This window comes from Bombyx mandarina, chromosome 24 (assembly GCF_030267445.1).
Source record: "Bombyx mandarina strain Sakado chromosome 24, ASM3026744v2".
NCBI classification, from domain to species: domain Eukaryota; kingdom Metazoa; phylum Arthropoda; class Insecta; order Lepidoptera; family Bombycidae; genus Bombyx; species Bombyx mandarina.
The window spans coordinates 9,001,173-9,015,038 of NC_143230.1; the positions used below are offsets into that span (position 1 = coordinate 9,001,173).

A 13,866-nucleotide genomic window follows, 5' to 3' on the forward strand; every position below is an offset into this window, starting at 1 on the left:
CTTGTCTAGAAACGCGATAAAAAATTCAGTGCTAGAGAATGTATTTTCAATTTATTTTCGATCATTAATCGATTTTTTTGAATGTCGATTGTGACATTATAATATCGAAATGCATTATCGAACGATATGACAATATAGTGTTTCCGAATAATTTACGGCCACCAATTAGGCTGCGCGCGATGCTATCGCTGTTTTTTGTGATTCACCATTCGGAACACAGAAAACTGTGGAGTATCCATTCTTCTGCATTTGTGTTAGTGTACTATTTTAAAATTGTATATACTTAATTTGTATTAGTGTTTCATAGGTATTTATGTAAATGTCTTATTCTTTTTTATTGTTTTTTTTTATTGCCCTTATAGGCAGACGGGCATATGGCCCACCTGAGTGGCTATCGTCAGCAATGGATCTAGCGATTCATGGGTTTTTTTTAATTTTTTTATTGCTTATATGGCTAGACGGGCTCATAGCTCACCTGGTGTTTACTGGAGTCTAAAGATATTTGCAACGTAAATGCGCCACCCACCTTGAGATATAAGTTCTAAGGTCTCAAGTATAGTTACAATGGCTGCCCCACCCTTCAAACCGAAACGCTGTACTGCTTTCCCGGCAGAAATAGGCAGGGTGGTGGTACCTACTCGTGCGGACGCACAAGAGGTCCTACCATCAGTAATTAGGCAAATTATAATTTCTATAAGGCTTGAGAAGTCACTTAACATCAACTGAGCTGCCACAAAACCAATGCACAAAAAATATCTCCAGCCAAAAATACGAATTCCATATTGTTTTAAGTTATAAAAATTTCAAGGTTTAACGAGGTCTCCACGCCTCTCCCTATTCCTAGAGAGCCCTTAAGATATCCCCCGACGACAGAAACATAATCCTTTTTATTTCATTTATAACCCATTTATTTTATAGAAGACGTAAAAAAAACAAATGTTTTTTTTTATACGTTCTTCTTCCACTGATATGTCTCTATCAATGTTCTATGAGAGACGTTACGATTCGATTATATAATGTTTTTGAAAAGTAAGACGAGCGAATTAACACTCAGACACAGCCCAGTGAGTTTCTCGCCGGATCTTCCCAGTTTGTAGGCAGCGGCTTGGCTCTGCCCCTAGCATTGCTGAAGTCCATGGGCGGCGGTAACCACTCACCAGCACCTGAGCCGTATGCTCGTCTACCTACAAGGGCAATAAATTAAAAAAAGGGTCACGTTTCCGATCCGGTGGTAGGTTCTGCGAAGCACTGCTTTTGCTAGAGCCAGTGTTAGCAACACTCCAGGTTTGAGCCTCGTAAGTTCATCTACTAGCTCGGTGAATTTAGAATAACCCCTCGAAGTTACTAGAATAGGTAGGAAAAAAATGTGCTTAATGTAAACAATTTTAAATAATATAAAAATGAATTGCTGTTCGTTAGTCTCGCTAAAACTCGAGAACGGCTGGACCGATATGCCTAATTTTGGTCGTAAATTGTTTGTAGAAGTCCAGAGAAGGTTTAAAAGGTAGATAAATATGAAAATGCTCGGAATTAAATAAAATAACAATTTTGTTTTTCCTTTGATATGTCCTACGTCGCGGCGTCGGTCGGATTCCTTTTGTTTGTTTTAAGTTTATTTTGTACAAAAGCTTAGGTCTTTTATTTATCGATTGAGGCACTACGAAGTCTGCCGGATCAGCTAGTAGTTAATATCAATCGGTTTATGGAAGTAATATTTTATTTTATTTTTAGTCTGACAATTATGTAACGAATTCGTGAAAAATAAAGAAAGTTACAAAAGGCGCCAAAGTGGTTGGCGAGTGACCGAAAGCACAGATAATGCAAAATTGTTCATAAACGCCAAACGTCATTTTCCGTTTCGTTTCACGCTATGTAGAACTCGATCATTTATTGTAATAATTAATTAAAAATGTAAAATTACATCATCATGTAATTAAAACGGAGTCGGAAGTTTTAAAAATCTCCACACATAGGTAAATGGTAGCTTATTGCTGCAAAGCAATTCATTACATCGGCCCTCGATAAATATTGCATATCGCCCCATAGAAGTAGATGATCCGCTAATTTCGGCTTTGTAGAGGGCTATCTCTGTCGCACTACACGATCATAGTTCCATCGCGCATCTTGCAAAATAACTGATAATTGTAACATAGGTTAGTGTGCGACAAAGACAACGCTCTACGAAGCTGCCGGCTGTCTCTTTCCAAAGGTCGATGTGAAATATTTATGGTTGGGTATAATAAATAGTATGTTGGTTCTAATTTGTAAGGAAGAGTTGACATTATCCACAAGGAACTGGTTTGGCCATACTCCCACATTACACGAATTTGCTTAGTGCTATGTTAGTTCAGGAAGAAAAACCTTAAAAAGCAGATCCTGCCTGCCTACAAGGGCAATAAAAAAAAAGAATCTACTACTGAACCATCTAGACATGTCGCTTCCAGGTACCAAGTATAGCGGTACACATGACGTATGTATTCACTATGGTAAAATCTAAAATTAACTAAACAAATCATGCATCAATTGACGCTAATAGTAATTCTATACAATGTAATAGTAATAAAAAAGTAAAGGTAAATATTTAAAAAAACCTACCTGAAACGTTACTTCAAGAAAATAATTATTGAAATAAAAGTAATTCGAAGAGATATGGCTAGGATTTTCATGGATTTAATTTTGTTTATTAAATAAGGCGTTCAATATGGCGTCCCAATATTTAGACTGCAAATTGGTATAATATGTATAGTTCGGCCACTGAATGTATGCGATTGTGACAGATATGATATCTTAATAATCTAAAACGACGTTACCTACATATATAATTGAGGTGGTTGTACATTCTTCATTACAACATTCTTGTTGTTTACGCACGTATTAAGGTACTAGCGACCCGCCCTCGCTTCGCTTCGGAAACATTAAAACACACATGAAACCAAAAAATAAAATAAAAAAATAAATAAAAAAGTAGCCGTAGCCGTAGTAGTAGTCAGGGACAATGTCGGCTTCTAATGGAAAAAGAATTTTTCAAATCGGTCCAGTAGTTTCGGAGCCTATTCGAAACAAACAAACAAACAAATCTTTCCTCTTTATAATATTATTACATAGTCAGGTCATAAATTCTGTCACATGTTTAATGTAAAATAATTGAAACAAGTTTATTCATTATGTAACCATTCATATACCAAAATGAACTTAACAAAACATAGATTTTTATGACACTAAAGTTTGTTCCAAATGACCTCCGTGATTTTGAATACAGGCCTTCAATCTGCGCGGCCAGTCGTCTATCGCAGCACGAACGAGGTCCATGTCAATATCGGCGGCTGCCTTAATCAAGGATGTCTTGAGTGACTCCAAATTGGGATGAGGCTTTGAGCACGCCTTTTCCTCCAAGTGTTGCCATATCTTGTAATCTAATGGATTCAAATCTGGACTGGAGGAGGGCCAATCTTCGTGCCGGATGAAGTCGATTTCACGCGCCGCCAGCCAGTCTTGTGTGCTCTTCGCTCTATGAGCTGGCGCCGAATCTTGTTGGAATACCCAGTGCCTGTTTTTGAACATGGTATGAGAAACAGGTACCACAAGGTTCGTCAGGACTGTATTTTGATACACAACTACATTCGTTTTTACACCTTTCTCACAAAAATGTACCTCAGTTAAGCCCCAATAAGAAACTCCCAACCATACCATGAGCGAGGATGGAAAATGACCTCGTTGGACACGCGGAATATGGTTGCTCGCTTCTTCACTACTGTGTGCGTACACCTTATCATTTTGTTTGTTGTAGCTCTCTTCTACGGTAAAAATTTTTTCATCCGAAAAAAGAATTTCCCGATATTTTTTTCCCGCGTACCGCTTCAACAAAGCGCGGCATCTCTTCAGTCTCAGGTCCATTAGACGAGCATTCAAACGATGTCCTGTTTTTCTTCGATATGCCCGAAGCCCTAAGTCTTCATTTAATACCCTTTTCACCGTGGTTCTGCTTAACCCCATCTGAAGGGCCAACAGTTTCTGCTTACGTTTGGGATTTCTTTGAATTCGCACCTTCACAGCTTTTATCACTGCTGGAGTCCTAGCAGACCGAGGGCGACCACTTCTTGACCTGTCATCTACACTAGAGTCTTCATTGTATCGTTTGATGGTACGATAAACGAATCTTTTGGTTATATTCAAATTTTTCAGTATGTTAAAAATTTGAATTGGCGCGTAGCCGCAACGATGCAACGCAATAACTGCAACACGGTCTTCTTTAAGCGTCCACTCCATATTTAAAAATGAGTAAAATTCTAAATGTATACTATTTTTATTTTCATGAACAATTCGAAATTCGAATTCAATAATCTTTTTTGGGGCCAGCATTCTAAAAGAAAAGTTTTTACTGTGTGACAATACTTATGACCTGACTAGGTATATTATATTATGGTATGATTGAACTCGGGATAAATATTGTGATGTTTCGCTCAATTAAGGGCTGCATATATTGCTTTCTCTCGACCGCCGTACTTTAAAGTTATAAAAACTTATTTGCAATAAAGCAGTGACTGCAAATATAAACATAACAACACTACGTTCTAAGTTTTCTTCATAGAATAAAAATAAACTATTTAGTATATACAACAGATATAGAACAACACCAAAAAGCATAGTAATTAATAAACTGAAGAAACATTTAAAATAAAAATACTTATTAAAAAAGACTGGAGATTGTATTATAGGATAGGAGTATAGTAAAATATTTAATTATTTTTTTAATTCATCATCATCATCATATTATTATTAAAATTCAAAATATAACAAATTTAAATGCACCTACACCATAAATATGGAGGGTAGAGGCAAGGAGCGCCATCTTGTATAGGGAACACGTTGAAGATATGTCCGCCTGTAAACATCAAGCTATTGTTGGAAGACTCACCGGAACAGCGCTAATGTTGGAAGTGGAAACGATATGAGTATAGCAGTTTTAAACAGAGTGAAGTGTATCTGTCGCTTGTGACGAAGGGCTCGACGAGTGAATTAACCCATAGACACAGCCCACTGAGTTTCTCGCCGGATCTTCTCAGTGGGTCGCGTTTCCGATCCGGTGGTAGATTCTACGAAGCACTGCTCTTGCTAGGGCCAGTGTTAGTAAAACTCCCGGTTTCAGCCCCGTGAGCCCACCTACATGTTAGGTTGAAATAGCCTCTCAAGGCTATCAGCATAGGTAGGGAAAAAAGCAGAAAAAAAATAGGGCACTGTTTTTAAAATCTTTCCATTTGCTATTATAGCGTCACCCTAATTGACTTCTTTTCAGCGAACATTTTTTAATACACTGAGATCGTGCTCATTACTTCTACCCTCAATAACCATAAGCTAAATATAAAGATAAAATAGTTCCACAATACAAAGCAATTATGCAAACGAAGCGAAAACAAAACGTGCCAAAAAAAACACACACACACACAAAACAAAATGGCGTCAACAAAATGGCATCAAAAAAATGGCGTCAACAAAATGGCATCAAAAAAATGGCGTCAACAAAATGGCGTCACGTCGAATCTGCGAGGCGGGACAAACCTTTCGTCGCATCTGCAATGCATCAGCGTATTGACGCGCCAATTGTAGACTCCGTATTTTCTCTCCATCCCGCCAATCCAGAAGGGGCACTTGAGGTCGTGGACCCTGCAGCAGCGGTCCGTGCGCGTGTACCGGCCCAGCTGGGAGTACTTCGTTGCCGAAAATCCTTTCCCGCACCATTTCGTCCCCGGCACTCGGAGAAGTTCCAAAACTTCTCGCTTTGGTCTGAGACGGAATTTTTATTATATACCTCATTTATTTCGATCGTTTTTTTATGTTTAATTTTGTTTTTATTCCTTAGATTACTGAAGCCCTCCTGTGAGAAATTGGGGGAGGTGAAGGACCTCGGCCCTTCTCTTCTCCCCTTCTTCCTCTCAGGAGGCGCTGGAGTCCGACATAACCCGGTCCGTTACCCCCCTCGACCGGGTATCCGGATTCCCCAGCGTTAAAAAAAAAAAAAAAAAACTGAAGCCCATAGACATCTACAACGTAAATGCGCCACCCACCTTCAGATATAAGTTGTATAGTTACATAGGCTACCCCACCCTTTAATCCGAAACGCATTACTGCTTCACGACAGAAATAGGCGGGGTGGTGGTACCCACCCGTGCGGACTCAAATTGCGGCTTTCGATTTTCCAAGAAACATTAAACGGAATTGTTTTTAAAATTAGCGAATTAAGAATATTATATAAATACAATTGTGCTAACCTTAATTAATATCATAATAATACTAATTTGTAACGTCACATTCGTCAATGAACTTTGAGAACATTTGCAGCTATGTACGTCAATATGTAGATTTTCTAATAAAAAAACTAAATAGAAATAGTTTTGAAATTAACAATTAAAAATAAAACTGTTTTAGTGCTAATTTATATCAAAATAATATCAATATAACGTCAATAGTCATTAAAATTTGTAATAGCCACCTCATTGAGTTATTATATGATCGTCAGTATCCCTTTGTCATGGCTTTGTATGCCCTTTGTAAGTCATTTGTGGACATAAATTAACTAATAAAAAAATTAATAAAAAAAATGCCAGCTGGATTCGAACTTGGGCACAATTGCGTCTTTCGATCCGAACACACCAGCCGTCTTATCCGTTAAGCCACGACGACGAACGTAATTTGAAATGGTTATTAATTATTGCAACTATTACTTTCTTTTTGTTTGATATAATTAAACACTGCTGCCCTTAATTGGTATGTTAATTAGAGTTTTACGCCAGCGTATTTTATTGTTGTTTTAATACGTTTAAGTTTACGAGAAATCGCCGTCACATTATTCTAATTGGTTAATTACGATTTTAGTTGTTTTTTTTTTTGTATCGACCCTTCCTTCACTCGATGTTTTTAATACTGATTTTCGATGTGAAATTACGAGTTTTATCAAATTCAAAATCATTTATTTCAATTTAGATGTCAGTATAACACACTTGTTGAATGTCAAAATATAAATAACAATGTTAACTCTACCACCGGTTCCAAAAAAAGCCACAGTCCCGAGAAGAACCGGCGAAACAAACTCAGCGGGCTTTTTTTTTTGTTTTTTTCTCAAATATTCCTTTTTTTTTAATAAATAAAAATTTTACAAATAAACGAAAAAACAAGTCAAAAAATACAATAAAAAAAATAATTTAAAAATGAAAAGGCCAGGAGCGACCGCCTCATTCCCAGTGAACATTCCAAGTTCATCAGTGAACTTAATTTGTCTAAAGGTCTCAATCGGAATAATATCTTGTATTTGAGTTTGATCTGTGGTTAGTGTACGAATTAGAAGACATTAAATACAGAGTTCAGGTGAGCCTCCGACAACGCGGTATTTTCTACAGCACGGTTCCAGTCTAACACGAAAAATTTTTTCATGTTTCATTTTCAACATTTCTCCAAATTATCATGGCGTTTAGAGCAAGCCGTACTCTCTAAAACTGTCCATAAATCATATTCCAGCGGATTAAGATCGGGACTAGACGACGGCCAGTCTTCAGGTCTAATGAAGTCCGAAACGTTCGTTTCCAACCAAGACTGCGTAGACCGAGCTTTATGACCTGGCGCCGAGTCTTGCTGGAAGGACCATTCTCGATTATTGAACATGGTGTTGTTAAGGGGCTTCACTAACTTCTCAAGAATGATATCTTGATACTTGTGCCGATGTTTTGATACCTTTTTCACAAAAGTATGGCTCAGTCACTCCTTCATAGCTAATACCCCACCAAACCATCACTGAAGTTGGATAGTGCCCACGTTGCACTCTGTCCACTAATTGGGAAGCTTCCTTAGAGCTTTGAGCATAAATACGGTCATTTTGTTTGTTAAAATGTTGCTCAATTGTAAAAAAAAATCATTCGTAAACAAAAATTTTCTATGACCTCCCTTTGCGTACCGCTTCAGTAGTTGTTTCGATTTTACCCCCCTATTCTCTTTTAAATTATCAGTTAAGAAATGACCAGTACGTCTCTTATAGGCTGCATGTCCTAAGTCATCTTTTAAAATACGCGACATGGTTCTAGATGCTATCTTCATCTCCCGAGATAAAATATTTTGCTTTCGGACAGAATTTCTTCGAATTCTTTCCCTTACTGCTTTGACCACCTTTTTCGTACGAATACTACGTGGACGGCCAGATCTTTTTCTGTCACAAACAGAGGAGGTCTCATTGCACCTATTAATAGCCCGGCACACAAACATTTTACTAATACCAAGCGTATGGAGAGTTTTAAAAAATGCATTTGGCTCCATACCTACTTTATGTATTGCAATCACAGCGATTCGGTTCTCTTTATCACCCCACTCCATTTTAATATCGCAAAATATTGTACAATGTATTAACGCCAAAATGAGAAAACTCAATGAGCAATCATATAAAAATGACAGATTCCAAATTCAAATGTAATATTTTGTATAATTTTAATTGTAACATTGTATTTATGGCCAGACTAAGTAAAAATGAATTGCTGTTCGTTAGTCCCGCTAAAACTCGAGAACGGCTGGACCGATTTGGCTAATTTTGGTCTTAAACTATTTGTAAAAGTCCAGAGAAGGTTTAAAAGGAAGGTTTAAAATATAAAAATGCTCGGAATTAAATAAAAATAACAATTTTGTTTTTCCTTTGATGTGTCCCCCATCCGACGGATACCTTTTGTTTGTTTTAAGTTTATTTTATACAAAAGTTTAGGTCTTTTATTTATCGATTGAGGCACTACGAAGTCTGCCGGGTCATCTTGTAGTAGAATAAAAATACAATCAACATTGGCCAATAATACGCGTTTTTAATTCACACGAATTTACATCTACTTATTCAGTATGAATCTATTTTTGAGTAAAACAGAATTTCACTTAGACATCACTAAAAAATGGACCACTTTATGTTTAGTGATTATAATTGTATCGAATCGTAAACGCGAGGAGTCATAAATCCGGTTCGATTCCCGTTTAGGTAATAAAAACGCTTCGTACGATCAATGGACGATATATAAGTATACTAGACTTAAACTAGAAAATAGGAGTATTTCAGAATGGATAAACAATAAAATACTTAATTGTGTTTTGTGTAATAATAACAAAGTAATAAGAACAAAAACATTGAAAACCCTGAAGCTCTTTAAAAATGAATACAAAAATTTAAATAGTAAACAGTATTAATCAACTATACAAAACTGTATTCTCTTTTTACTGAATGACAGACTTCACTCCATGACACTGAAGAAAAAATCTTAAAAACAAAAGAGTTTAAAATATATTTCTTATAGCAATAGCTTAGATGGGTGGACGAGCTCACAATCCACCTGGTGCTATTTGGTTACTGGAGCCCATAGACATCTACAACGTAAATGCGCCACACACCTTGAGATATAAGTTCTAAGGTATCAAGTATAGTTACAACGGCTGTCCCACCCTTCAAACTGAAACGCATTACTGCTTCATGGCAGAAATAGACAGGGTGGTGGTACCTACCCGCGCGGACTCACAAGAGGTTTTACCACCAGTAATATCATTACTTAGATCGGTGGACAAGGTGTTAAGTGCTGGAGCCCATGGACATAACCACAAATTGAATGCTACCACCGACCTGCAGACTTGATTCCTAACTTTTTTCCTACTGCTAATAACCTCAATTCGTTCTACTAGCTTCACGGAACGTGTAGGCAAAGTTCACGCGGTTCAATCTGAAAGACTTTGTCAACATTAACCCTAGCATGAGCCGTGCTTCGCAGAATCTACCACCAGATCGGAAACGCGATCCACTGAGAAGATCCGGCGAGAAACTCACTGGGCTGTGTCTGTGGGCTAAACTGTATAACGCGTACATCACTATTTGTTATTCCTCGTGGGTCTTTGAGGGGGAAGCATGCGGGCGGGGCGAACAGCAAGCTTCCAGAAAATTGCAGTGGCAAGAAGCTATCATAGAATACAAGATATTTGACTGATGCCTGAATCTCGCTCACGAAGCTCTCAAGATAAGCTTGCATATATAAAAGTTCCAAACAACAACATACGGACCGTCGGTATACCGAGCAATATCACCCGCTCGATGGAAGATCTTTCTTTCGTAGTTAACTCCCAAATAGTGGACATATATTTAGAAACGTGTTTAATTGCATTCACCTCAGTTCTGGTGGTTACCTCTTAAACTATATCCTTCAGCTCTGTAAGTTTTAATTTGTTATGCTTGTTTTTTTTATTTCTAGCGGAATATTCAAATTATATTACGTCGATGGCGTTTCGGAACGTACCATAGATCACTTTGTTATGTTTTTATTACGGTTATTTGTATTATTAAGTAACGCTTCGAACTGATTGGCGTTCGATGTCTTTTTTGTATATTTTACTGTGCCTGTAATTTACAAGGCCCAGCTTGTGTGGATTGGCTCGGGGTTTGTGGGATGCGAAAGGCAAGGGACGGAAGGGAATGGGGTGAATTCGAAGAGACCTACCCTCAGCATTGGGTGGACATGGGTTGAAAAAGAGTTCTGGGATTTGACGGTTCACATGTTAGAAGCGAACCGCGTGCCGAAAGGTGTTTTAAGGCTTTACCCATTTCATGACTCCCATTGCCCTCTCCCACCCGACGTCTGACTTTCGTGTGGGGTCAGACCCCAGACAGAGTAGGGGGGTACTCGCCGTAATTACTACAACCAGAGTCCCGCCGCCATCCCGGAGTCTTATAGCCTTTGATAATTGCTAGTTCGTTAGCTAATCGATACAAGGTGGTGATATTCTAGACTGACACATAATCATTACGCGCCTATGCCAAGTACTAACCGTTGCGGTATTAAACGCGATGGGAAATCAAATTTTTATTTTTATTTATTACCTCTTTCTAAGCAGCAAGAAAGGCTCTGGTCTGCTGGGGTGCAGCTCTGGAAGAAGTGGTCCTTCATCACGGCGATTCGTAAAGCCGGTTCAATCAAAGCCACCGGTTTTCATTAAGTGCCCCTTCAAGGCTTGGCGGTTTGGGAACCGCGTGGCAGTTTTTCACTATTGATGAACGTCTTTGATTCCGAAGGCTGAACCTGACCCAAAACCTCTACACGCCAATCAAAACACGCCGACGAAAACATACAAACAAACCATCATCCACAATATATACAAAAACGTGAAAATGTATGAATAGATACAGATGATGCAAACCCCCGGTGCCAATGTGTCAGATCCAAAAAAAAAACCAAACCAAAACAACGAATTTTCAACGATTCTAAATTTAAAACGACCGTTACCAATTCGAATTTGGAACGTGCGAAATTTAAAAAAAAAACAAAAAAACCGACCAACCTCCTATCGCAGCGACAGTGCGATATCGTATACGGTCTGTAGTTGAAGTACCCGAAGCGGCGCCGGAAATTGCCGATGTTCGTTTGGCAGTTGTCGTGTTTCCGACAACAGCGGTCGACGGCAGTCTCGTCTCCCAGCTCCTCATAGTCCGAAGCCAGCTGACCGGCCCCGCACCATTTAGTCCCTGGCAGTATGAAATTCTCTCTGATCGACCTCCGCGACCTGACACAAACGTTTCCTTTGCCAATTCCTTTATTAACACAATCGCCCCATCATTACTCATTGTTGGATAAAGATGTCCGTCCACTGCACCTCTCAAACGATAGCCCTTTGAGAGCGAGCCGTCGATAGATCGACCCACTGTTAAGGTATTTAAAGTGCGGAGCGTCGCTATACCGATTATTTGCGCAATTTTTTCGTTAATTTATATGTAAAAATAAGCTCAGCATTAAAACTGTTAATATCCTGTGTTTTTTCGAGTAGCATTTTAGAGTTAAAACGCCAGAAGTCGTCGTGGCCTAAAGGATAAGACGGCCGGTAAATTAATTAGCATCTAGCGACGTGACTGTCTCCGTGTTCGAATCCTGCATACGGGCACTAATTTTGTAAATGATTTACGTACACCACGAAGGAATAATATTGTGTCAATTTAATGAGCGTGTATTATCTATGGTGGCGAAAGGGGTGATTTCGAAGAGAGACTTTTTGGCGGGAACGCGAGGAGTGAAGTTGTGTGATTTATTTTATTTTCTCTATTTAAGTATGTTTCTTCAGGTTTAAATGTGTAATAACGGTGGTTTATTGACTGTTTAATATCTGTGAAAGTGCACAAATGTGGGAAAATGAAACAAAGCCGCTGGACGTAGCTTCTCGGGATCCTCCAAAAAGTCCACTGAAAAAATCTCTTTTCAGTGGACTTTTTGGAAATCAGTTTTAAACGGAGCGAATTGTGCTGAATTGAAGTGATGTTAACCATAACCACCATATCACCATAATTGGCTCCCTTTCAGCGGACACTTTTTAATACAACGAAACTCTTTTTTAAAGGGATTTTATGACCTGGTAACTAAGACCTTTAGGTCAAGTCTTATTTTAATTTTAATGAAAACTTTTTTAATATGAACAACGATATTAAGAAATGAAGTTGATTAATATGAAACTTAGCATGAAATGAGATGAGATGATATGGGATGAAGTACATTCTCAGTAAAATGATGGTCATTTACTGAGATTTTTTCAGTGGACGTTTTGGAGGAACCCGAGAAGTTACGTCCAGCGGCTTTGTTTCATTTTCCCACATTTGTGCACTTTCACAGATATTAAACAGTTAATAACCCACCGTTATTAGACATTTAAACCTGAAGAAACACTAAATAGACAAAATAAAACAAATCACACAACTTCACTCCTCGCGTTCCCGCCAAAAAGTCCAGACTGTGCTCTTTAGTTCTACCCTCCATAGATTAAATCGTTGAACTCGATTACACCGGCTCCACATGTTGGCCCCAACGTTGCTACCAACGTTGAGCGGTTAAATTGGTGAAGTGTCCACACGTTGGCTGTTATACTAGTTCCTTTGCGTCAGAGCCAACGTGGAGATGTGCGATACTGAAATTGAAATTGCTCTAAGCGCTCTTATAGTACTGAGTGTGTATAATTTATATTTGTTATTGAAAATAAATAAAAAATCCACGACAAAGGAGATGGTGGATGACACCGCGACATGCAACTTCGATGCGTGTTGCAATAGGACTGAGCAAAGCGCCAGCATGTGGAAGGATCGCGAACGTTGGGGCCAATGCTATATTCTAGATCCACACGTTGGGCGAGTGGCGTTGGAGCCTATGTTGGGGCCAATGTGTGAAACCGGCGGCGTTAGTCTGCTACGTTGATATGCAGTTCGCTACGACCGCCTTATTTGAGTGGTTTGGTGATTTATAACTTGCTGGTCAGAAAGTTCACCTCACTTCTCCCCTTCTCTCTCTCTCTCTCTATCCCTTTCTCACTCTCTCTCCTTCATACAGCCAAGGTATACTAATATTCGTTAGACAAAGACAGATTGACTTGAAGTTTTAGAGTGAAATGAGCTTGAAATGCTAAGTATAAAGAAGATACAATAGATAAAAAAAATGGTTCGCGTGCAACTTGGTGTACGTGAAAGAAGTGAAACTTCTTTTGCGGTGTATAAGTATTGTGGTTTTCTACATTTTTCATTCTTTAAATCAAATTGCTGTAATAGGGAATGCTGTGTATAAGAGAAACGACCTAGCTCGCTTTGTCCTTTCCCCCTCCACACGGTCGAGTGGTTCGCGAGACGCTCTGTCTATTTTCTCACTCTCTCTCTCTCCCTAAACTGTATCCTTTCTCTCTAGCTGTAACGAATTTATCGCGAGTTTAATTTTACTCTCAACGCACCTAAAGAAGTTTCACTTCAATCATGCCTTCGGCGTAGTTCGAAAATATACTAGACGCTTGTCAAGCTCGAATTACAAATCCCCGAAGCTTGAAGTCTACTTCATCTCTTTCTAATAGCTG

The 13,866-nt window shown here is 38.7% G+C and overlaps 1 protein-coding gene across 3 annotated transcripts in view; it reads right to left on the reverse strand.

The window, feature by feature from the left end:
- Positions 1-13,866, reverse strand: part of LOC114241653 (uncharacterized) — a 101,869-nt gene that overhangs the window by 23,354 nt on the left and 64,649 nt on the right. The window contains exons 4-5 of one of the 3 annotated variants that reach the window (XM_089737843.1): positions 11,332-11,553; positions 5,557-5,781 (exon numbers count right to left, since the gene is read on the reverse strand). In XM_089737843.1, coding sequence (XP_089593969.1) covers positions 5,557-5,781; positions 11,332-11,553 — 447 coding nt within the window. The remainder of the gene's footprint in view (positions 1-5,556; positions 5,782-11,331; positions 11,554-13,866) is intronic. The other 2 variants (XM_089737844.1, XM_089737845.1) reach the window with 2 other exon arrangements.